The sequence below is a fragment of the Diadema antillarum genome, unplaced genomic scaffold (assembly GCF_040938485.1).
Source record: "Diadema antillarum isolate AM-2024a unplaced genomic scaffold, OU_Dant_1.0 scf00000183, whole genome shotgun sequence".
In the NCBI taxonomy this organism is placed as follows: Eukaryota; Metazoa; Echinodermata; class Echinoidea; order Diadematoida; family Diadematidae; genus Diadema; species Diadema antillarum.
In genome coordinates this window covers 502,097-528,388 of record NW_027271072.1, presented here as the reverse complement: position 1 = coordinate 528,388, position 26,292 = coordinate 502,097, and the positions used below count along the sequence as shown (strand labels likewise).

The 26,292-nt window shown below is 40.1% G+C and overlaps 1 protein-coding gene across 1 annotated transcript; it reads right to left on the bottom strand.

Annotated features, from left to right (window-relative positions):
- Positions 1–736: 736 nt before the first annotated feature.
- On the bottom strand, positions 737–10,729 carry LOC139723224 (uncharacterized). Its single transcript, XM_071634483.1, has 10 exons — positions 10,619–10,729; positions 8,612–8,704; positions 8,130–8,271; positions 7,424–7,540; positions 6,329–6,563; positions 3,901–5,865; positions 3,220–3,304; positions 2,981–3,029; positions 2,015–2,115; positions 737–1,089 (listed from the first exon to the last, which is right to left on the bottom strand). The coding sequence occupies exons 1-10, from the start codon at positions 10,658–10,660 to the stop codon at positions 958–960; spliced, it is 2,961 nt and encodes a 986-aa protein (XP_071490584.1). The 5' UTR covers positions 10,661–10,729; the 3' UTR covers positions 737–957.
- Positions 10,730–26,292: the final 15,563 nt, after the last annotated feature.

Genomic DNA, 26,292 nt, shown 5'->3' with positions numbered 1-26,292 from the left:
GACAGTCTTCACCTAGCCAACAAGTTGATGATTAAGCATGTCAAATGGCAGCAATATAACATGAACGTGAAGCTTGCAATCCAGGTACTAAGCACCTTTGTAACTGATGCCATTGATTTTTGCTGGGAGGACCGACATTATCCTGACTTTGCAGGGAGTGAGTCTACCACAGATTTCATCATCAGGATGGATTTAAAGCTGTTTGACCTGGTGAACTCTAGGAACAATGCTGAAAATAGTGTAAGAAAAATAATTCAATGCTGAGAATTATGAAAGCCGAGAAGACTGGCTTCTGGAGACCAAAGAGTACATTGTGAAACTGAAAGACACAACAGGAACAACCCCTCTGCTATGGCAAAGAGAAAGACTGCATGGGCAGACTTCTTGGCGACCATTGAGTTAGTGCCCAGTATAAAAAAAGAAAAAGAAAAAAAAAGAAGAAACTTCTGGGTGGCCATCATTGTTTCAGGTATTTTCTTACTTACAAAATGTCCTAAGATCATCAATCAACCTTTTGACAATATAATGAAACAGCACATACGGACAATTATTCATGTGGCAATATTACAAGAAAACATAATGAGGCATGGTCAAACAATTTAGTGTTCAGAAGCCAAATAAAAATGTTTACATTCTTTAGAGGTCCAGACTTGCAACCTTTAATTTTTTCATCACTCATCTGAGCAGCAGTTAGGGATGTACCTCGTCTTGTCAGATATGACCCACATGGACTAACTCTCTTCCTCCTATCTGAAATTCCAGCACAAGCCAACTGACTTTGCAGCAGTGAAGATGACACCAAGTGTCAGGGATTGGATTGACACATATGAACACATCACTTGCATCAATCTGACCTGCTGTGTTGAAGCTCGAGTTCATGCACCTGTTTGGGAGATAACACCAGCATACCAGCACCAGCACCACACTTGAAATCATTCCATGACCCCTGTATGACCTTCAACACCTTGGTTGCTCCTCCTGTATTCCCTGGATGACCTGCTCAGCCTGGGCGTGGCTCACACTGTGGACATCCATGTAGATCTTGGCCATGGCCTCTGGTAGGAGAACCTTGGAGATGTAGTCCATGTACTGGGGTCAATGTTTGGAGAGAGATAGAGAGAAAATAGGGGTAGAAATGTCACTATTAAAGAGAATGATGTCTATAATGACCATAATACTATTGGTTATTTGTACAGCGCACAGGTCCACCTTTCGATGGTCATGGCACTTTGCTACACACAATTAACTACACATGACATGACACATAGCAAAGAGAGGAGCAACTGAATAACTAGAAATACATGTAGGGTATGGATGATCAATGGTTGAATAGGTATTCATAGAATTCTACTGTAAAGCAAGATATTTGTGCAGCATGAAATTTTTCACAAAAATTGGAGACAATGGCCTATTTTGTGGCTCGAAATGTTTTGTGAATTGCCACTGGAATCCAATGCATATACTTGTAGTGTAGACAAGAACTTTCACACATGCATTCTAATTTTGCCAATCTTGGCTCTTGCAAAATTAAAATGCATGCAAACATTTCTGGTCTTACAGTATCTAAATCTCTCTGTTATAATTTTCACATAAACTGCTGTTACCTTTTCTGTCTTCTTCAAGGAGGGTTAATGAACACTTATATAAGACACGCTCAACAATGCCATCAATGAAGGAGTGAACATGCATTCCTTTTTGTACAACATGCACTCTGTAAAGTTATTACGCGGCATACTCGCAGATCAATTAAAGGCTGTACACCAAGTGCCAGTGACAAGAGCGGCACCTGTCATTGACGTCGTCTCACAAACTGCTTAAAAGGTACACTCTGCTGGGATGATTGGAATATGTCCTGTCGTGTATTCACACGATAATGGTTAAACGTGTGTTTGTTTTGAGTGAGATTCGGCAGTGAAAATACACGAAAACATAAAACAAAAATGTCAGCCAGTCGATGTTTGAATGACAGAGAATCTGGATAATCGATGGCCGGATAATTGAGGTCCTACTGTACCTTAAAATGTCTCTTGCAGTATATTTTGACCAGTTCCCCCATGACTGCATCCATCTGCTCATCTCGGAATGGTCCAAGCCTCACTTGGTGTTTAAGCGCCACTGTCGTACCATGGTTAAACAAATTCAGCATACACATGAAAATGGGAGAGATGTATATCTGTTTTTCCATTCCACACCATACAAGAGCATAAAAATGCTTGCTTTATAAAAGAATGATGATCAATGTGGCTAGGTGGACTTTGCCACATTACATACATGTATTTTGAGGTATGTTCTGAACTGCACTTTCAAATATTTTGCAAATAAAAGACTCACTTCAATACTCAACACCACTCTGTCTACTTTTTATTGTATACGGATCCAGCTGAGAATACACAAAATATTTTTATGTGATTGTATACAATGTAAAATTATATACTTTTACCCTTGGTTTCAGACCTTACGTCACATTTTCAGCTCAAAATAACAATTTAGAAATTGCGCTATTAGACATCAGTTTGGACTGTACATTGTTGTTGTTGTTTTCTTGAAGGTGCGGCATATTTAACTTCATGAGTTATTGCACAATCTGTGTAAAGTGCTGAATTCATCCATTCTCTTTGACCCCTGACCTTTCCCAGATTGTATTTCCCCAAACCTAATCAGTGGATAAAGTCCCGATGCCTATCAGCATCTAGTATAAATTACCATTTGTTGATCTTAATTAACAAAGCTTCTTAGTGATACAGGAACACAGCTGCAAAACTTTTTTTTTTTTTCTTCAGTTCACATAAGCATGCAGGGATGCCAACCATGTAAACAGCAGTGCTGTACTCTGAGAGCTGGAAAGGCATACAGTATATTGGGTCACAAAAGCTGCACATTTTTGGGAAACAAAAAGTACAAAATACTGAGAATAAAAAAAAAAACAGAACAGTTGGCATCACTAAGCATACAGCCTTAGAAATGAACATAATTAACTCACTTCTGTCAGAGGGCTTTTTCTTGTACAGCTGATGTCTCTCACAGGATATCTATAAACAAGAGAAAGGTCATGGAAAATGTAACATGTAAATACTGTTCAACTACTCTGATGCAATTCAACACATTTCAACCCACTCAATCCGCATTTATATTTAGGCTATGGTTTCCCGTGAAGTGACTATGGCTTGGCTAAATATGGAATGCGTTGCACATCATGTATTACCTCTGGGCGTGGCTCACCTTGCCAGTGAAGATGCGTCTGAGATACAGCTTGTTCCTGAGAGTGAGACTTGCGATGTCATCTTCAGTCAGCTCTCTCACATACCTATTTGGTTGGCAAATATAAAAGGGGAATCTGCTCCCTGAAACTCCTTTATTAGCATATGCAACTACTATATAAAACATGGCATTCTAAATATGGTGGTTGTCAAAAGATGAAATAATTTATTAAACAAGTCTACAAGGAAGGGACTACTTATTGCTACATGAACAAACTAATCAAGTACATATTATTTGAATTGATTGAGTCATTTGATGAATGAATAATCAAATCAACTTAGCAATTTATCTGATGCACATGCAAAGTGTAATGCAGTAAATGCTGTGAAGTCTTGTCATTCTAGAAACCTGATGAAAGTGTACTTGAAGGAATGTAAAAACCACAAAGAATACCGGTACAGTGACCAGAGTACATTGTTTGTTACCTCACCATACACTATAGGTAAAAAGCCGAAGTCATTACAGGTTAATGATACAGATAATCGTGATAGTAATAATCACATACTGTAGAAAATTGCTTTGAAATTATTTTCTTCTAGAAACTTAGCCACCAAACTGTAATCTCCTTTGAAAGGAGTCACTACACAACATGATGTCAACGCAGAAAAATTTTCATTTACTCATTATGGGAATCATTTATACCTTTTATCACCAAACATGGTTTCAAACCAGCTGCCACTGTCTGCATGGTCACCCCCTTGGCTGAGATCAATGACATCATCCTCAGGGTTGCTCCCATTTCCTTTCTTAGGACTCTCTTTGCCTCCAGTGCTGCTGCCCTGATCTTTCTTCACCCCATCCTCATCAACTCCCGTGTCAATTTCTTCTCCATCGCTGCTGTCATCCCCTGGAATGTAAAACGGCATCTCGTCTTCTGTTTGTTTCTGGCATTTGGATGATCTGCCAGATTCCTTCTGTTCTAGGTCTGCACATATCCCATCAATATCTCTTTTCTTCCTCTTTGTCCCTCTCAGGCACATATCTTGTGTCTTCATCCCATCAGTGTCATTATGGGTACTACCTTCACTACAGTTTTCTGAGAGTATTTCATTTTGTTTCTGTGGTGTTGTGCTCTTATTAGTACTTACTAGATCCAATTCACCCTGATCCATCTTTTGAGTCTTTTTGTTCTCAGCGTTGGCTCTGAGGGTGGTAGTATTTACTGACTGCAGTGTTTGCTGAGACCATCCTCCCGCACTGCTGGTTGGCAGCGCATCCTGCACCTTTCTGTGAGACAGTGCCAACTTGCTCTGCTTAAATCTCTTGGGTAGCGTCCGAAGAGCGCGTGTATGGGCAAATTCTGGCTCGTCAACTACACACATCTCCTGACGGTCACTGGCATGAGATCTACCAGATGTCATCGAATGAGAGGTTTGATCTTCCTTGAGACTGCCAGGTACAGCCTTAGAATGTAAAACAGGAGCGGTCATGTGCTCAACTCCATGGGGCACCCTGCCATTTGGCACGCTATCTTGAAGGAAGCTGACTGCCACCAGGTCGTCATCTGAAGAAGAGCTGGAAATGGCTGCAGACGTCCCTCTCGGCAACAAAGAATCCCTTTTCATGGAGAGGTCATCACAGATTCCTTGAGCTTGTTTACTGCTGGTCCTTGTTCCAACTTCTGGTGAAGCAAACTCTTTATGACCATTACCAGCAGATCTTGATTGCAATCCCTGACAATCGCTAAGCCTGACCGAGCAGTTAACAACTCCCTTGATGGCTTCTGGAGGGAGACCAGCATCCATCCCTATCTCGGCAGCCGGCACTGCTTCCCTTCTGGCTGATTCTGCAGCAGTCTTGTACACGCAATGAGAGGTCTGTTCCACTCCAGAGTCTTCTGATTCCCCAAGAATTGGATTGCGCTTCACAGATTCTGTGGACTGTTGGTCACTTTTTGTCTGCTTCTTCAGAGAAAGCTTACTCCTCACTCTTCCCCTCTGTTTCAAACGAGGACTGGCACGACAAACTCCTATCACTGCACTTCGAGTGTTTGTCATATCTCCCAAAGCATCTGGAGGCAACATCTTATTGTCAGCACTATCATCACGTTCCTTCTTTCCACACACAGTTTGCCCATTAGTCTGGGTAAGGGTAACTTGAACTTCCTCTGAAGGAGTGCAATCTCCACCGTTTGAGTTTATTTTGTCAGAAGAAGTGCGCCTAAATCTTTTGGGTGTTCTTGATCTTTGACGATTATCGCCCACTTTGCTACTTTCCATTGATTGGACAGATTCTGTATCATTTTTGAGGGTGGGATCCCTTTGTTGGGTTGATTGCTCCAATTTCCTTGTACTTGTGGTATTGCACTGCCTTCGAACATTAGCCCTCTTGCATACTCTGACATCCAGATCATCCCACGAGTCATCAGCTGACCGAACTTCCCCAGTGTTTTTGGGTAGTGTACTACATCCATCAGAGCTGCTTCCAACACTGACCGCTGACTTCATTTGTACAGTGGATGGCCCCGACTCTGATTGGGATCCTTGTAGCTCCGGGTGTGGATGTGTGCCTTCAAGCTGCAGAGGACCGTGAAAAAACTCTTCTCCTTCAAGTTGAGCTCTCTGATTTGCTGCACTACTAGTTCCTGCGTTCTTCATCCCACTGACACTATATGAAGTGTATACAGAATGCAAATCAAGGAATCAATATGAACTTCATTTCTGAACATGCTCTATATGTCCACAAAAATAAATGTCTGGAGAACCAAGAATATAACATTGAACAAAGACAGCAATATCACAGAACACATATCTCAGAGCTGAAGAAATTCTTTTGCAAAATCTTCCAATATTTAGAACACGTCACATGAATTTGGCATTTGACATTGTATCAAAATGTGCCCGAGGAAATGCGTGAGTAATTAATGCATTTCCTACCATGAGTACTTTCCTTCACGTCAACTGAACATCACACAAAGCATCCTCCAATGGCACCTGATGTTAAACACAAATTTTCACTCTACAAAATGATGAAATACAGCATCTTTACAAAATGTTTCATTTAAAAAAAAAAGTTTCCTGGAATAAGCTATATTAACACACAAATGTTGTTTTGGGCACAATATGCTCACATTCTCTTCAATTTGGAGTGCTTTCGGACTGCAGAATCTGTACACTGGAATACATCATGCTCTTCAGCATTCTTTTGGGCAAAGTAACTGCTGATTCCCAGGCTCTTGGATTGGGGAGTGTTGCCCATCGACTTTCGCAGCTGGCTGGTCACCGCACCAGCACTCCCAGCTTGATGATTGCACACGAAAACAACAAGCTTCCTTGGGAAGAGACGGGCATAGCTAAAACCACCACCTGAATGGAAATGCAGATGTGAAAAGTGCTCAATGTTAAGAAGTATTAAAGGTTAAAGTTGATAAGTAAAACTGCAGCATATGTGGCAACACAGAAACTTTCTAGTCTTTTTAAAATTGTTCGGTATATTTCTTTGGAGTGATAATCAATTCGCTTTACATGACACCTACTATCTTGAGAATTGTAATGACTTTGCTCCTCTCACAAGTCATTCAAATTTTTACTTCAGGCAACCAGCAATGAAAATGTGTATTTCTAACTATTAAACTTACAAGCCAACCATGATAAACAACCTGCACCACCTAAAAAAAGAAATGAATAAAAAAAAAATGCAACAACATTTTGAGTACCGGTAAGTGCTTTGTATATACAATGTATTTACATAACTGGTAATAGGTACTGTAGGTAGTTGCTTTCACTGTATGAAAAGAGATGCATCCATCCACAAAAACAAAACAAATCTACAAAACCCATAACCAAATGAAGCAAAAAATATAAAATGTAATCTGGGCAACAAAACAGTACAGAATTGCTTTTTCTGCATACCACCAAATATAGTTTAAACTGCTCTTATTGACCTTTCCTACACACATCATCTTCTGCTAGGCAGCCTCAAGGTTAAATCTGTTAAATCTAGTGGATCATTGGTCTAATTTGGCAAAATATCATGAAAGTTTCAATAAAACAAATGCAGAAAAGTGGTTATTATAATTATAATTATGACAAATGCATTTGTACTTGAAATAAATAATAGATATCATTAACAATCAACTGAACAAGGTACATAGTTGGATGGTGATGTGCCTCTTCAGTTGAATAAACAGGGGGACATTTTAATTTCACTGGATTTGCTAGGCTACCTCCATATCTTGACCCGTCCTCCCTCCAGACTGGTGATCCAATCTCACTTGGCAGCACACACGATCGGTAGTGTATGTTGGAGTTGGTAAAGTAGTAACCAATCTTTACTGATTGGCCTGTATATGAACAGGAAAAAAACAACAACAAAACAAAACACCATTTTGAGGCATCTTACACAAAGGCATCAAAGACTCCATGAAATTAACCTACATCAATCTTTTTCTATCTAAAGAAACATGATTTTCCATGAGTGGTTAATTGGTACCTGTTCATTTTCCTGATTCATCTGTCAAATGAAATGCAAATTGCAATCTTTCAAAGACAAACCTTTTACATCTAAAGCTATCGTAACTCAAACGTAAATTGTATGTGTATGTGTATGTGTATGTCATATTGATGTTTTGTCACTGTGTAAACTACCTTAATTCTGTCTGTGGGTGTCTTTTAAACCATTAATGAATAAAACAAAATAGAATAAAAAATAAAAATGCTTACTTCTCTACCTGTCTTATTAATCCTACCTCATAACAAATCCCCAGGTGTATTTGGAAATCACTTCAAGATGCCATGCTCCAAATAGAGAGAACTATACAGTACTTGTATTGTATTTTGATAAGAGGTACCCGTACACAAGCAAACAAAAAAAGTCTACGGTATTTCTTGCTGTTGCTCCATCTATTAATAATATTCCATTCACCTACTCACCTGTTAGAATGGTGGAGTCTTCTTTCTCCTTCTGTTTCTTTGGATCAGCCTTTTCTGTCTTGTCTCTCCTACGTCTCTTGAGTTGTTCGTAGTAGGACACAACTTTCACTTTGATTGGGTCTCTCAGAAGGATGACAATTTCCTACAAAAATATCAATTGAACACAGTACTGTGCTGCTAAAGATCAGCAGTATGAAGAATGGAAAATAAGTGAAAAATGTAAAAGGAATATTTTTCATTTAGTAGTTATATTGAGTAAAAATTGGATATTCACCTTTATGCACTAGTTTCAAGAATGTCATATTTTATCGCAAAATCTAAGGATGCATTTCACCAGTGGAACCAAGTAGATGTAGTATTGACAAGCATTGCTTTTAGTACGTATATTCGAATTTCATAGCTCCTCTCATAATGGACTTCATGTTTCGGTTCCAGAATTCATTCAAAAATGTGCTTTGTGTTACTGCAATGCAACAGCTCACCTGCAGGTGTCTATCTCCGAACCAAGTTTCATCCGGATGCCCTTCATCTCGAATAATGTGCAATTCAGTCAGCAGCTGACAGTTTTCACTCACCTAGCCAGTGAATAAGAAAAAAAAAATGAATCATTAATATGAATTATCTCTCTGGCATTACAATCTATCTTCCTTATATCTCCCATTGTGTCTACATTATGTTGTGGTCATTACTCTTAATCTTAAATGGAGCTTTTGACCATGATGACCTTCTTCCCCATAAAGTACTGACCTCTGGGCAAGGAAGAGTATCTACCAGTATTTTCATACTTTATCCAGTGCTGAATCTAGTGTGTCATGCTGCACTGCTTGATCCTGTTTGGTTACAGGTGTATGTAGTTGTATAAAAGTTATAAAAGATAAAGAGTGCTCCTTGTGTATGTAAAGTTAGCTTCCTTTCCAACTAGGTTTGATGCAGTGTCATCCAAACCACCTGCCTCATAAACTGTTCAGGTCTAGGGAAGTGGCTGTCAAAATGGTAGGGAGCTGGTTCCAATAGAATATGACACTTGGAAAGAAGGAGTTTTCAAACTCAGCCAGAGTTCCTGCAGCTTTGTCAATTATGCAATGTCTCCATTGGTTTTGCATGATTGCTGCAGAACTTGGCCTGAACATATTGTGCTAGCTCTGTATCTATCTCATCATGCTCATTACGACATTAGACAGAAAAATCCCTCTGCCTGTAGGATTTTTATCTCTCTCTTTTTTTTTTCACTTCTACAGCCCTCAACCATAGACAAAAGGGGATTCCTTGAGGCCAGACATAGTCTCCGCTGAACATATCCCCGACAAGATACAGACTGCTCTTTCGGTCAACATGCTCATCTGCTACATTGTACAATCTTCAACTGGCAGGTGATGAGGAATTTCATCAGACCCAATAGGTGCGGATAGTAGAATTTTCAGTCTCGTACGGGGTAGTTCCGCGCATAAAATCCAACTTAAATACTTGAATTTGCTCAAATTTGAATACATACAGATGTAGTTCAGTTGTACGTTGACAACATGCGTCGTGGAACATTTGGTTCCTCAAATAGTCCCTTTCTGTCCAAATTTATGATTTTTGTTGATTCGGTTAAGTAGAATCTGTGAGAACGACACCTGTCGACACTGCGCGACATCGTGTGGCGCCTGGTCGCTCGATGCTGGGCACATTTCACCCAAACACATTTGCTCGCCACAACACAGTGAAAGGGCCTTGTCAAAGGCGAAAATCATCACAACTTTATACATATTCATATCGCCAATGCGCAAAGGTTGTTTTGAAAATGAAGGAATGGGGGAATTTTATTCTAGATCTATATGGAGATGTAACAAGTTACTCAGAGAAAAACACCTTTTTGACAGGTAGACACTATGACAATTAGGTAAGAAACATATGCATTGACCATTGTATAAAAACTAAGCCTTTTGCTGGTGAAAGAGGGCACTTTTAGACTTAGAGGTGCGTAAATTTCTGTTTCTGTTTTCATCGTACAGAGACACCACTCTGCTGCTAACTCAGGGAGGGTATTCCCACGGGACACAGTCGGTGTAACCCCGGCGCGGGGCGCTGTAACGGTACGTATATGGGGTCGCTGCTGCGGTTAGGCACAGTGATAACTCACTGTGACTGTGTGCAGCTGTGTAACGTCAAATTACAACGGAGCGCCCCGGGGTTACTTACCTACAGACCTACGCTATATGCTTTTTGTTTAATTGGATGGATTTAATTGACGAAGCTGCTTCGCAGACAAAATCGTATTTGATAAAACACATTATCAACTAATTTAGTGACCCGTTAACCGTTTACTGCGTTGTCTTCACAATCACAGACTTTCGCCCCACACGCAGAATGCAAAGAATGGGACTGAAGGCGCGAGAACGGAGAACAGAATACTCAATATTTGCTCTATAGGCAGTAAATGCAGAATGATATGGCAATTTCAATACAAACAAAACCCAGAATTGCCAAAACTGAATCCAACCACATACCCGAAGAAAGTGTAGCTGTTTCTGATGCTTCGGAGCCAGCATTATGATATATATACTTGTTCAACAGCCCGAGCTCGAGGAGGGTACGTAGAGCAGGCGCCAGTGCCGTAGAGTCTGTCCAAAACTTACCAGCGTAAAGTGCGCTTATAGTTTTGGTACAAGTACTATAATTATCTTTTGGTTAGCGTGTACGCGCATGCGTCCCAAAGGCACGGTGTTGCTTGACTTTTAGAGAGAGAGGGAGAGAGAGAAAGGGGGTAGGTTGGGGGAGGGACATTCTTTCATTCCAACCATGTTGAACGAAGCAAACAATCAATCATTTCTACACATTCAAATAGACACAAGCACACAGGTATACCGTATAAATAATAGGGAAGCTGTCTAAAGGACATAATTCCTGAATATATGATAAATTATTGCTGTAAAAATAAAAGATGAATTGTAAGTCGTATCGTAAACTTTCACTAGACTGTATGCTATTCCTATATTGTATTTAGCAAGTTGTCCAGGGAACAAAATATTGTATATAACAACATGATAATATAAATATACAATTCTAGCTGCGCACAGAGGATAGACGAATTCCACAGTTATTAATGTTTTGCACGTAAATAATAATCAATTACCATCCTGTTTATGTTTAATCCCATATATGTATGAAACTGACATAAAGGTCTACTAATATGTAATTTAAAAGGAATACGTTCTCATACAAATACATTCTCATACAAATACGTGAATTGTTGTGCACGTTCTCATACTAATGCGTTGTTTGCCTCTAACAAGCTCTTAAAAATTAAAGATCTGTATTTGTAAAATTTAGGGCAATCTATGTACAAGTATAGCAACAATTAATTTAACAAATTATTGGAATTCTTTGAATCATGATACACAAAAAAAAAAACCGCCCCATCTTCCAAAAACCTAATCCACCAAGTGGAAATGGTCCAGAGAAGAGCTGCGTGATTCACTTTAAATCGCGACCATAACACCTCAAGTGTCACCAAAATGCTACAAGAACTTGATTGGACCACTCTGGAACAACGCAGAAAAAAATGACAGGCTAATTATGATGTACAAAATACACAATAATCTTACTCCTCTTTCAGCACAGGACTATATTATTAAACAGGCTACTCAGTTGACGAGAACCTCGCAACCACACTCCTATCAGGTACCATACTCGAGAACTGAATCGCATCGCCATTATTCGTTCTTTCCAAGAACTGTAAGGAACTGGAATTCCCTGTCGTCAGAAATTGTTTCAGCGCCATCTGTGGGATCATTTCGAAACCGTCTAACGGTTGATCACAGTGGCTAGTTATTTTCGTCAAATTTTATATATGCTTGTAAATATCTGTAAATAAATTGTATTATAATGTAAATAGCACAGTCTGCAAGAATTTTCAGTCTATTGAAGGAGGCAGACTTAATCGGAAGAAAAAGAAGAAGAAGAAGAAGAAAGTCCTTTCTATTGCAATCGTATGACTTTACAGTACTGAACTAGCCATTTGGCCTTCTTTCTCACATACTGACTTATTCACTTTTCCTACTCTTTGAAGAATTAATTGTAATCTTTTGGATGTTTGTTGTCATCAGCTATGTGATTGCCCAAAGCGTCCAAGAGTTGAATTTCCTTCTGTTACTCCTGTTCATACGTCCCTCTATTTCCTTGTTTTTCTCTTTTCAGGGGTTACAATATCACTTTTTCTCCACAACTATCCTCTGTTTCTCTTGACATGCTTCTGCCGAAGATCGCAGTCTCCGTTGTGTTCTTTTTTCTTTCTTTTTTTTGCTATTTTTTCCTTTTGTTTGATAGTCTTGTCCATTCCGTTTTGTCCCGTACAGCCTTTTCTTCAGTAGTTGTTTTGTTGTCTAGTCTTGTTTCATGTTTGTTCGCGTTTGTTAGTCTTGTCCATTCCGTTTTTGTCCCGAACAGCCTTTTCTTCAGTAGTTGTTTTGTTGTCTAGTCTTGTTTCATGTTTGTTCGCGTCTATGAAAGTAAGTATTTATCTGTGAATCTAATTCTCAGTGAGCTTCCAGACTTCTTCCTCTTCTTCTTTTTTTTTGTATTTATGATGCTTCAATTAATCTTCCCATCGATGTTCTTTTCCAGAGGGGCCCACATTCTACAAGCTCTGTCTTTTTAGTGGGTCTCTCCATTTTTCGCACTCTAAGAAAGGTTATACATGTACTTCATTTCGACCACTTCTGTTTCTTTTTTACTACAATGTATAATTACTGTCAGGTCCTCAATTATTGTACAGTCTTTTCATTACACAATGTTCTGTTTACCTTATTCTCTGTTATCAAAGGAAGTGAAACATGCATGTTTTGTCATCGGTATTAAGGTTTGTAAAATGATCTAAAATTGTTTAAAAACAATATTTTAAAAAGACATGTAATTGAACGAAAGCACAAGTACCTGCATAACATAATATGAGGGATATCCTCAGTGACATAATGTCCTAATGACGTTGTTAAGACATTGTTAAGAGAACAATATGGCGGAAGTCTATACCAGTCGCCATTATCTTGTATAGGACATTTTCATTAGTTTTTTTTTTTTACTTACTTCATATCTATTCAATGATCATGGCAATATAGTTCTAATTTGGTGCGGATGCCACCGAGGATATCCCTCATAACGTAATCCAGGTACTGTCTTGTGCTTAGTTCAATTTCAGATCTTTCTCTTTAAATTATTTTTAAACAATTTGAGATAATTTTACATACCTTAATACGCACTTATCGATGACGTTGTCATTTTGTACATTGTACATAGGTGTATTCCTTTTGAATTACCAGTAGGCCTTCATGCCAGTTTCATACATATAGGAGTAAATAGGATGGTAATTGATGGTTATGTACGTGCGAATTGTGGAATTCGTCTATCGTCTGTGCACAGCTAGAATTGTAAATTTATATATCATTTTGTTATACAACAATCTTGTTACCTGGACAACGTGCTAAATACAATATATAGCATACAGTCTGGTGACAGATAATGACACCGCTCACTGTAACTTCTTTTTTTTTACAGTAATTTATCATAATATTCCTATAAAGGAATTATGCCTATTATTTATCATGTTTATGTACCTCTGTGTTTGTGTCTACTTGAATGTGTAAGAATGATTGCCATGATAGTTGGCTTTGTTCAACATGGTTGGAATGAAAGAATGTCCCCCCCCCCCCCCCCCCAACCTAACCCCTTTCTCTCTCTCCCTCTCTGAGAAAAACAAAAGTCAAGCATTGCAGACAGTGGGTGATTTCAAGTTCGGTGCTAGCGTTAGTGCTAGTGCTATCTCAGCACTAACACCGGCGATAAAACCGAACTTGAAATCACGTCGGTGTTGGGAGTTGACCTCAAAATTATGACGTATTTCCGGTAGTTGGTGCTGGGCTCACCGAACTAAAACATAGTGGAATGCGTGTCCCTATTCCCAACATACACGAGACCGTGCAGCCAAATTTACCGTGTTGCGTCGCCATCTTGTTAGGTCAATTTTTCCTTATATGGAGTGCACGCTTAGGCGCGGTCAGACTGGGCCACTGGTACGCGCGCAAGCAAGAGTACGCCGTCCAGTGGCTAGTGATTATGACGTAACAATGCACGTTTGTACATGACAATGGCCTTGCGTTTCGGATACATAGCCCGCAAACAGATCGAGAAGTTTGGCGGAAAGTTACGTGGAAAGTTTGCGGTCACACTGGCAAAACTTCGAGTTAAACTTCTCGATCTTTTGCCAGTCTGACAAAGTCGATAAAAAGGGTCCAGAGCTCGACGAAATCATGTGTGCACGGGCGCTGTGTGTAGGCTGCATGGCGGCTATGCGGAGGACTCACATTAGTTCTTTTAACATGTTTGCGGCGTTTTTTTTTTTCTTGCTGTTGAATTTCTAGATTGCTTTATTAAACCTAGAATTACATATTCACCGTAAATAAATCAAGTTTCTTCATTAATAAGCACTTTAATTTAGGCATAATCCTCGCCACTAAAAGAAGTTAGGCCCAGAGTTTCAGTTGCTCATCAAAAGCAGGCAAGATCCTGCGTCTGTCTTATTGCTTCATATCATCAGTGCTTCCACTTTTCAAGGTCAGTCCTCCTGAAATCAACACTAAAAACTCCTGGAATTTACAAGAATATCCTGGAATTTTTCAAACAGGCTACAAATACATGATTAATTGTGAGCTGGGGGAGAGGGTCAATGCATGATACTCAATGATATGTGAGAGAGCGAGCTGATTTGTGTGTGTGTGTGTGTGTGTGTGAAAATTTGCCATCAAAATAGACTCAACCTTAAGTTAAGGAAAATTGTTGATATAAATTTGTCATTTAAAATTTAAATAAATACAAACATTACGGTTTCGGGACCACGGTTTCATGGAATTTGAAACGCACCAAAATTTGGCAAAACGAACATTCATTTGGGGATTTGATCTTAAACATGGCATCATCAACATCATCACCATCGATCATCATCATAAATTTACACACTGTCAGTGTCACTGCCGTAGGCCCTAGCTCTATTTAGCTATGGAACCTGATTGGTGCCAGGTAAAAATGGCAGAGGTAAAAATGTCATAGTAAAATGGCAGAGGTAGAAATGGCAGAGGTAAAAATGGCAGAGGCAAAAATGGCAGAGGCAAAAATGGCAGAAGTAAAAATGGCAGAGGTAAAATGTCAGAAGTAATGAGAGCGATTTCGTCAGAGGTAAACGTATGAAGAGGTTTTGAATAATGACCTATAGCCAGAGCAAACTGTATTTATCAAATTATCAAATCCAAATTGCAGATATGAAGAATATTTATTGAATTATGTTTTAAAAAGATGACAGCACTCTCATTATTCTGATTTTGATTCAAGTGCAGTGGCGTAATCTGTCTGTTCAGAGGAATAATAAACCAGCTAAAAAAGAGCCTAGTATAGGCCTATGGGAAATTATCATTATCATTGTCATTATTATTATTATTACTAAAGGGGGTTTCAACAATGCTGCATAGCACTTAAACAGTATAATCCTATACGTTGTTTCGCCCAATGAAGTTATCACACACACAAACACACACACACACGCACGAACCCACTTTTGGTATAAACATATACTTCTATACGCAGATATACAACATTTACTCTCACATACACACTCTTACACAAACGAATTACGCTCACTTCCAGGCTAGTATATTGTCATTATTTTTCATTTTTTGAACTGTTTAGTGTAAAGAAGTGAAGGAGACATTGTCGAAGCGAACCGCTAATTTTTCACCTGTTCTATGTTATTTTCTCACATTCAGGTTTCGTAGGAGCCTATACTTTCTCACAAGGCCTGATCACGACATAATGTAGAAGTAAAAATACAAAACGCAAAAAACAAACTATAGCTAGATGTATCGGCAGACATCAGTAGGCTCTTGCAAAATATTTCATAACATCGTTCGAAGATTCAGGAGTGATCCCTGAGGTCACTCCAAGATGAGTGAAAATGAACATTTTCACTCAAAATTCACTCCAATTTCACTCTAAATTCACTCTTTTTTGTATTCACTCCTTTAAGAGTGAATATTTTCACTCGATTTTTTTTTTAGAGAGAGTATGTAGCACAGGAGTGTAGGAACATTAGTAGAGCATTTTGTGATACCCCTATAACATGGCTCGACACTAACTTTTTTGTTTGGTGGCCCGATGGGGCCACCAAAATCCTAAATTTCAAATTTTTGGTGGCCCGAGAGAAAAATTTGGTGTCCCGAAAAAACACAATAAAAAACATTAAAAGTCCTTTTTTTTTAATGAGTCAAATATTTAAGTTTTATAATAGTAAGAATTAGAAGTTGGACATATTTACTCGTAAATAAACTTCAACAAACTTGCAACACTCGCTCTCAGGCACTCATTCAGTCCTTTTCATCCATCCTTTAAACAAATTTAACTGCTAATTTCCGGCGCAAAAAGTTTCGAATTTATTGACGTACTTTTCAAAAAATTTTGGTGGCCCGAGGCGGGCCACCAAATTTGCCCTTTTTTGAAATTTGGTGGCCCGACTTTCATTTTTGGTGGCCCCGGGCCACCGGGCCACCGTTAGTGTCGAGCCCTGCCTATAAACATTTTCGTGTAATTAATGATTTGTTTAACCCCTAATTTGGGGGGGAAATGAGATGAGAAATTAGATAACCATCATGACCAAAGTGGGATTTACATGTGCTGCGGGGAGAAATGTAACACTATGCCCTATTAAATTTCTCCCAGTGATAACAAAAACAGTAAAAGATCCCTGCCAATTTTTCATACCTGCATGTCTGTTATCAAGCAATTTTATTTTCAGAAGTTTGCACACTTATTAAAATACCTATTAACATAGTATACGAGATCTAAGTTTGATATTTTACTGACAAGATATACCTGTAGAGCTGTATGGTAGTCAATATGTCCTTTTTCAGGTGTACCGAGGCTCATACTGATATAATTGGATTGTTGACTTGCCGACCATTTTTCAACTTATATACATGAGTTTATATTTCTCCCCGTGTCCCATTTCTCCCCGGTCTCCCCCGTGCTTTTCAGGAGAAGGCACGAAAAGCGCGTATTGCTAGATAGGTATCAGAAACATGAAGGAAAATAAAATCTCTGTCACTTTTACCTCGTCATCTTGCATTTCTACGACTAAATTTTTATCAATGACATTTTTATCTCTGGCATTTTGACCACTGACATTTCGACTACTGACAACTTCACCTTTGACATTTGTACCACTGTCTTAATTATTTACCTCTGCCATTATTACCTCTGACATTTTCACCTCTGCCATTTTTACCTCTGCCATTTTTACCACTGTCATTTTTATCTATGCCATTATTACACCGAATTGAACATACCTCCTTGATCATACCATATACCTCCCGTGTTACCAGTGTGTGGGCTATTGATGAGGAAGTGGGGGTGGGGTGCGCGATATGACGCGTGCATGAACAATCGAAAATGAGAGAGTGGTTGGATCCACATAGCGTGCACTCCATATAAGGAAAAATTGACCTATCAAAATGGCGGTAGTAGCAAGTTTTGGTGGCTGCGTATTTTCTGGGTGAACACGCATTCCACTATGTTTTAGTTCGGTGGCTGGGCTCGGTGTTGAATGTCGTCTGCTGAACCGAGCTCCGCCGTTTGTGTTAGCGATTTACGTGCTTTTTCGCCGTTGACTAACACTAGCCCCTAGGGATTATCATTTTCGTCATTTCAAGTTCGGTGCTGGTGTTAGCGTTGCCGTACGAGACTCTTATGTACGTCCATAAGTAGTTGCACGTTTTACGTGCAAAGTCTATGCTAATGCAGTGGTCGCCCACGTAACGTACACGAACACTCTCGACATGGCTTTCTAAATCCGAGCCTGGGAGCAAATTTAAGCTAGTTGTATTTAGGGGAGTGGATGAAATTTGTGGAATTTTAATCTGTCTTCCTCACTATGTCTCTAAAACTAAGCAATTTTGTCTACATCTTTTAATATTTTACTGTAATCACGCGCAATCACTTTTTTCGTCGCGCAATTACCGCGGAGCTCGCGGTGCTGTGATTCCAACACCTAGTGCTGGTGATCGATAATTTTGATCGGTATCGCCTCGTTAATCTGACCGTCGGTGTTGGAGCTCGATTTAACGCTGTTATTCGGGGGCTAGCACTAGCACTAGCACTAGCACCGAACTTGAAATCACCCAGTATGTCCCTTGCGCCTTTGGGACGCCTGCGCGTACACGCTAGTCCCCATAGAGATGTATACTAATAATATACTAGAGCGCGGACTGCGTGTGGCGCGTACGCAGTGTTCGTGTGCCGAGATGAAGAGGCCGCGCGCCATCTTTGTCCGGGCAAAAACAAGCATCGGTCCGGGCAGCGCAGTAGTGGTGGACACGTGAACACGTATACAACAAGCGCTCAAACACGTATTGCCTTTCAGCAAAAAGATGAGGGGGTCGGAGATGAGAGAAGGAAACAACTCAAAAATTAAGTTGCTAGCAATCTCTTATTATGAGTGGTAAAGAAAATGAAAAAAAAATCACTTTATTCTCAACGAGGTAATACTTTCAAGCCGACCAACACGACCATGGTCCATGCAATACAAAGGGTTCTCTTGGTCTCTAGACTGCCGGATGCCCCTTGTGATACAGTATACTGCGTCAATTTTTGTATTTTTTATTTTTTTTGCAGTTATATTTTTTTTTTCTGTATGAGGGGACTGCATTCTATAGTCCTATCTGTGTATACGAGTGTTTCATTGTATTTCTTTTTTTTTTTCTGGTGGTGGTGGAAATGAAATAAATCATTTTTATAAGTACGTGTAGGCATATTGGTTCCATGACATATTGATGTTCAAGCTCGAAATGCTAATGTTGAAGCTTACATAAGCCCTAACCCAAATCATAACACCCACGGTGACCCTAATCCTAATCCTCACCCTGCCTTTCTTACAAGAACCAAAAGCCCAATCAGACCCATGATGGTAATTCTACTTTCAGAAAGATATCAATGCCGGAGCATGTATGTCCTGTCACCAGGCATATATTACGTATTCTGAGCTTTTCTCACACTATCTTAGTGAAATTAACTGCTGGTATAGCAAAGGGTGGAGGAACGATTTTTTTTTTTTTTTTTTTTTTTTTTGGGGGGGGGGGGGCTCAAGGGCCAAATAGGGCACTTAGAAATGAGCACTTTTTTAACTTAAAAAGGGGAGTTTTTTTGTTTTTTTTTAATGGGGCAAATGTCCCCTCCCCCGTTCCGCCGACCTTGCATATAGTTATGTACTGTATTAGCTATCTATATTATAGTAGCAATAGATCGAGAATAGCTGAGGGAGGGCGGAGTGCCCCTGACGAATTTTGCAAGACCTTTTCTTTTCTTTTTCCTTCTTTTTTTTTTTTGCCTTGAATCAATCTGTTTAACACACACTATAAATGTAATTTTAGTTACTTGTGAAAGTAATCTCCGCTCCCCTTCTTTTCTCCTGTTTCTACATCCAAAAGCAGCACATGAACCAGGCATTTTGCAACATAGATCTATGCTACTTGAAGTAGAATTTGCGAATTTAAGAACATTTTTCGATTTCCAAACTCCGATGGAGACCTTGGCATAGATGCCAGCCTACTGCCGTTGCATCCCGTCGTGGATCTCCCTGCATGCTCCGTAGCGCTACACGTTATCGGTACGGTCGCTAGTCGAAATTTGCCCGGACCAAAATGGCGAACGCCTCCTTCTATCGGTCACAGGGATTTTACGGAGTCCGCCCTCTAGTGTTCTTAGTATACATCTCTATGCTAGTCCCCCAAGCGCACGCGCTAAAACTTAAAGCGCACTGTCCGCTGGGTAACGACATGGCGTCCAATTCATGAGTTGGTCAGACTCTCTTTATATACGGCACTGATGGAGACGATGTAGGCGCTCACAAAATGGGTGATTTCAAGTTCGGTGCTAGTGCTAGTGCTAGTGCTATCTCAGCACTAGCACCGGCGATAAAACCGAACTTGAAATCACGTCGGTGTTGGGAGTTGACCTCAAAATTATGACGTATTTCCGGTAGTTGGTGCTGGGCTCGGTGAATAACGAATGTCGTCTGCTGAACCGAGCTCCGCCGTTTGTGTTAGCGATTTACGTGCTTTTTCGCCATTGACTAACACTAGCCCCTAGGGATTAACATTTTCGTCATTTCAAGTTCGGTGCTGGTGTTAGCGTTGCCGTGCGAGACTCATATTCACGTCCATAATTGGTGCACGTTTTACGTGCAAAGTCTATGCTAATGCAGTGGTCGCCCACGTAACGTACACGAACACTCTCGACATGGCTTTATAAATCCGAGCCTGGGAGCAAATTTAAGATAGTTGTATTTAGGGGAGTGGATGAAATCTGTAGCATTTTAATCTGTCTTCCTCACTATGTCTCTAAAACTAAGCAATTTTGTCTACATCTTTTAATATTTTACTGTAATCGCGCGCAGTCACTTTTTTCGTCGCGCAATTACCGCGGAGCTCGCGGCGCTGTGTGATTCCAACACCTAGTGCTGGTGATCGATAATTTTGATCGGTATCGCCTCGTTAATCTGACCGTCGGTGTTGTTTGGAGCGCGAGCTCGATTTAAAGATCCTATATGAAGGGAATAAATGTTCGTAAAATTCGTTTGTAGATGAAATATATGTTGGTAATTGACCAATTATGCAAAAAGTTTGGCTCAAATCCCCGCAAGCATCTAGATATCCGCTATTTGCAAGTCCCAAACATCCCCCTCCCTCCCCCTCGAAAACCAGCCACAGTACGGGACTCCAAAAGTTGTGACGTCACGCCAGGGTAGTTAGAGCCACGGGCCCCGGATGCTCTGTAGAAAAGCATTTGGCATCGGGAAAGAATTTCTGTCAATTTTTTTTCAAAGTCTGAAATCTCTGCTATTTATACTTTTGACACCAACTCTTTACTGTTTGTCTACACTTAATAGTATTATCATGAACTGCTTCTTCTCAAACAATTATTTTGAATTACTATGATCTGCAACAAGCCCAAATTTCACACAATTATCACAATTTTCTCCTCATAGTTTTGGTGCGAAAGTAGATCCGGTCGGCCGTCGGTCGGTATGACGTATCACCTCGCAGCTCGTATCGTATGCATTGTACGTACGTACGTGCGGTTCACATTTGTATCATCGTAACTTTTTCATAGCGGTTCGTTTCGAAATTTCGCGTCGATCAATTTTGAGCTTTCACTCCTTCCGAAAATGGCCGAGAACAGTGAGTTATCAGAGTGATCTTTTTATGGACTTTGAGGAGTACGTTAGTGAAGAGGAATGAAGCGACAAAAGCAGAGAAGGGGACAAGAATATAGACGAGGACGATGGAAGTTGGGAAGATGTAAGCTGGGGAGAGGACGATGGAGAAGTGGGAGAGCAAGGTGCTGTCGACGTCAATCCAGCCGGGGAAGCAGCGGCAGGGCCACGGGTGCCGCAACCCTATTGTCATGAGCCGCTGCCTTTCGATGGAGATGGAATGGCAAACGACGGGGATGCTCCTCGTCTCGATTTTAGACATATTCATTAAGACATATTTCAAATTTCATGGCGAAATGATGTTTCTATCTTGAGAAATTTAACTTTGAAATCACAGCAATATCACCCCATTTTTTTACGAGCACGCATGAAAATGTGACCCAAATCATGTTTGCAAACAACGCCGAAAAGCTGCATTCGCGTGTGGATCTCCAGCGATCAGATAATGAGCGTACAGCGGTTAGAAAATACGCGTAACAAGCGCAGAAGCCACTCCCCCTATGTGTTGTCATACCCTGTGTGCGCTGCGTGCGTACGTACGTGCTCGGTATTCAGTTTACATTCGATTCACATGTACCGTATTGAGCGCCCTACAACACGTACGAACCCCGCGTATGTATGCAGGCGCAGCTAGCTAGCAGCAGCTAGGCAGCCCCGCCGGTAAAATTCGGGGAGCCGAGCGGACGAGAGAGCATCGCGATTGCAAGCCAGGGCAGCCGGCATGATGGCGAGCATGGTTACGTTCGCACTTTGGCTAAGCGGACATGATTGTATTCACAACCGACTTCTCGGCTTTATAGTGCCAGTGACTCGAGCATCGCGAGTGCACTTTCGAAATATAAATGCCATATAAATGAACAACGATAAGATCATAACCAATCCACAAGTAAACTAATAATAGTAGACAGAAATTTAGTCTGGTTGTTTTGCAAGACGTACGTGATTTGTGAGCGTGACTGTATCCGATATGTACAGTACAGGGTGCGTGCTATGCTGTGATGCGTGTTGTAGGCCTATAGGAGCTATCGCAAGCGACACCAGCCCAGTTTCCTGCCTCGATCGATATGCACATCATACACAACACATACACACACACACGTAGTGACACACACACACAGAGGTAGCTCTTTGCTGGCAGCATCTGGCGTCCGCACCGTACCGCGCGCTGGCACGTACAGAGTCGCATCACTCGCGGATTAATCTTTTACGCGGGACGTTATTTTTCCAACCAAAATAAAACTAAAAAAGTCCTCTCAAAATTCTAAATTTTCTGAATATTATGTGATGTATCAAAAAATCGTTCACTAGAACATTTTTTTCTAATAATTCTTAAACAAATTAGAACATAAAATCCATCATAAGAGAGCGATATGACGCAATTTTAAAGCTTTGACAGCACTGCATTTGCGTGGACATAAGAGGGAATACCCTTACGTGACATCATAATCTAGGGGTCTTGACTCAACGGGGAATAAGGCTTCGATATTTTGACGAAATTTGAACGCATATTCCTCAAAAACCAACCTTTTTAGGGGTTTGAAAGATGTGAGATAGGAAAGTATGGTTAATAAGCCTTTCAAAAACACAAACAGTCCAGTTTTTGGCGATCGGCTTCTTATGTGAACTTTAACGCTGTTATTTGGGGGCTAGCACTAGTATACAAATATTGACTGCTCATGAGGATAATTTCCTCCACCATCCGAATACAGAGCAGTTAATATTTGTTTTATATACCTCATCGTTTAAGACTTAAGCAAGATCTAGGGCTAGACAAATACGAAGTAGTTGTAAATGAGGCCTAAACGTTAGCCCTAGAATCAGGCCACAGCCTGCGCTTGCTTGCATGGTTTTCGTGCATTTCGTAGACTACCCTGTACGCACGGTACATTGTACACTCACTCACACGGCCTTCGGCGAGCTCCTGCATAAAATCGTGGCAGTAGATTACAGTATACATCCAGTTTCCCGTCGCTCGTGTTTTAATTTGATATTTCCAACATGCTGAGATTTGTCTCTGCTTCGGGATCCTAAGAAATCCTAATTGCAAAGTGTACGATCTTTGATCCAGCTCACTTCAAATCACGGAGGAGCGCTCGATCACCATGCCAAGTTGAAACATGCCTGCTGTGCGATGATTTTGCATGTGTACGTACTTGTACGTACGTTTATACGATGCGCGTAGTGAACGTCTTTGGCCATCATTTGGGTACCGGGTGGAGGGGTTGCGGACACCGCGCGCGAAGTCTAGTGTACATAATTATGTGTACAAAAGTCGCGGAGGGTTTACGAATTCTATCACGAGGGTTTTGCCTTTCTATCACGAGGGTTTTGCCTTTCTATCACTTACATGAAAACCCCGAGGCAAGATAGACGGGACTACACCTTGTCACGTGATATACTTTTGACCAATCAGTGATACGAATCTCACTTATGAGGTATATAACACTGTCTAGCACTAGCACCGAACTTGAAATCACCCAGTGTGCTGTGAGTTGGATCGCACATATGGCAAGCCAAATTACTTTTTAAAATGATTTTCTGATATCACGAATTCCCTTTCGTGATATCAAAAATTCGAATTTCTGGTATCACAAATTCAATTTTTGATATCACAAATACCAATTGGTTTATCACGTAAAACCAATTTTTGATATCACGAAATCGAATTAGTGATAATCACGAATTCACATTCTTGATATCAAGAAATACATTTTGTGATATCACTAATTCCAATATGTGATATCATTAATTTACATGGAATTTCAGCACATATCTTTCGCAAAGAAATCATTTGATTTCGAGCATTAGTTTTGCGCTGAAATTTAACAGTAAATTCTAGCCTTAATTGAGCGCAGAAATACACAGGGAATTCGAGCTTTAGTTCAGTGCAGAAAACCAACGGGAATTTGAGTGTTAGTTGAGCGCAGAAATACACGCGGAATTCGAGCATTAGTTTTGCGCTGAAATTCAACTGTGAATTCGAGCGTTAGTTGAGCGCAGAAATACACAGGGAATTCGAGCATTAGTTTTGCACTGAAATTCAACTGTGAGTTGGAGCGTAAGTTGAGCGCAGAAAAACACAGGGAATTCGAGCATTAGTTTTGCGCTGAAATTCAGCTGTGAATTCGAGCGTTAGTTGAGCGCAGAAATACACAGGGAATTCGAGCATTGGTTTGGCGCTGAAATTTAAACTGTGAATTCGAGCGTTAGTTGAGAGCAGAAATACACAGGGAATTCGAACATTAGTTTGGCGCTGAAATTTAATTGTGAATTAGAGCGTTAGTTGAGCGCAGAAATACACAGGGAATTCGAGCATTAGTTTTGCGCTGAAATTCAACTGTGAATTCGAGCGTTAGTTAAGCGCGGAAATACACTGTGAATTCGAGCATTAGGTTAGCGCAGAAATTCCTATGGAATTTCTATGGAATTCCTATGGAATTCCTATGGAATTTCTATGGAATTCCTATGGAATTTCTATGGAATTCCTATGGAATTTCTATGGAATTTCTATGGAATTTCAGGTGTTATTACATAGTATATAACGATAGTTACAAAAAACAACAACACCTAAATGAAGAGTTTTGGCAACTCGTCTTCATTGAAAGTGATTAGGAATTGGTTTTAAAAGAATCCATAAAAATAAATCGTTTAGCAACATTTCTAAAATGCCATTATTGATAATTATGTTGCCAATTACTTCAAAGTCACATATTATTATATTCTTTTTCTTCTCCATTTCTCGCCACTGATTTGGCAGAGACTGGTTGACTTTGGGGAACTTTTGTTTGCGTTTCTCCTTACTCTGTCATGTGAAAGATACTCTCTCCCGACCTCCCCCTGTTACTCCTCCGAGTTAATAAGAGAAATTTCTCATTGGGCAGATTAACAAAATTGAAGTCCCTCGTACCACTGCTTTTTTCTTACTACAAATTCTGACTGTTTGTTTGCCATGCATACTGCTGCATAAACTCCTCAGAAGATCTGGATATCTTCACTCTTCTTGCTCTGGTCTGAAGACTTTTGGGCGTGTGCATTCCAGTTTTGTTCTCCCCGGTTTTGGTTCTTGAATGAATTTGCCTATAATAGATGACACTTTAAATTATTTTACAAAATCATAAACATATTGGGGCAGGCAAACTGTACACCCAACACTATTGGTCTTAATGGATACACCCCATTGTTCTGGAGGAGTATTTTTGAGGAGTGAGAAAATGTCTTAGGAGAAACACGTTTATGTGACCACTAGCCGACACCAGTGGTGGACATTTGGCAGGTTTACGACTCCCTCTCCGCACCCTGCATGACACTCTCCGCTGCTGACATACACAGACCAGAGGGGTGATTGCCCTCGGTCGGTCCTCCGCAATACAAACACGTGGTATGCTTTTATAACACACATACACATACAACCACACGCATTGTCATAATTATCATCGATTTGATGGAAGAGTCTTACTGTAAGGGGGATTACCACATGAAAAATGTATCATAATTAACAATAATGTAGTAATAGATGACAATTTGAGGACCAAAACGATGAATTAAATGTAGGCCCTAAGTGAACATAGTATCATTGAATTCATGACAAACAACATGTTGCAAAACAATCGATTTGTGTCAATAATTCATCGAATATACCTTGATGATCATTTAGGGAATGATGGATGTGTAAATCTCTCATATATATATTTGTATTTTGAACACTGTTCAAAAAAAAGTTAGCAGTAGTATACATTCCATCTGAATATCAGCTCAAAACTAATGTTCCAATTCCCTGTGTATTTTTGCGCTAAAAAAACCCGCTCGAATTCACAGTTGAATTCCAGCGCAAAACTAAAGCTCGAATTCCCTTTGTATTTCTGCGCTAAACTAATG

Coding starts and splice junctions, on each gene's coding strand:
- LOC139723224 (XM_071634483.1), bottom strand. CDS start 10,660: ATGCTGGCTCCGAAGCATCAGAAACAGCTACACTTTCTTCGG. Junction 7,541..8,129: donor AGACTCCACCATTCTAACAG/GTGAGTAGGTGA, acceptor GTTCATATACAG/GCCAATCAGTAAAGATTGGT. Junction 3,305..3,900: donor ACCATGTTTGGTGATAAAAG/GTATAAATGATT, acceptor CCAACCAAATAG/GTATGTGAGAGAGCTGACTG.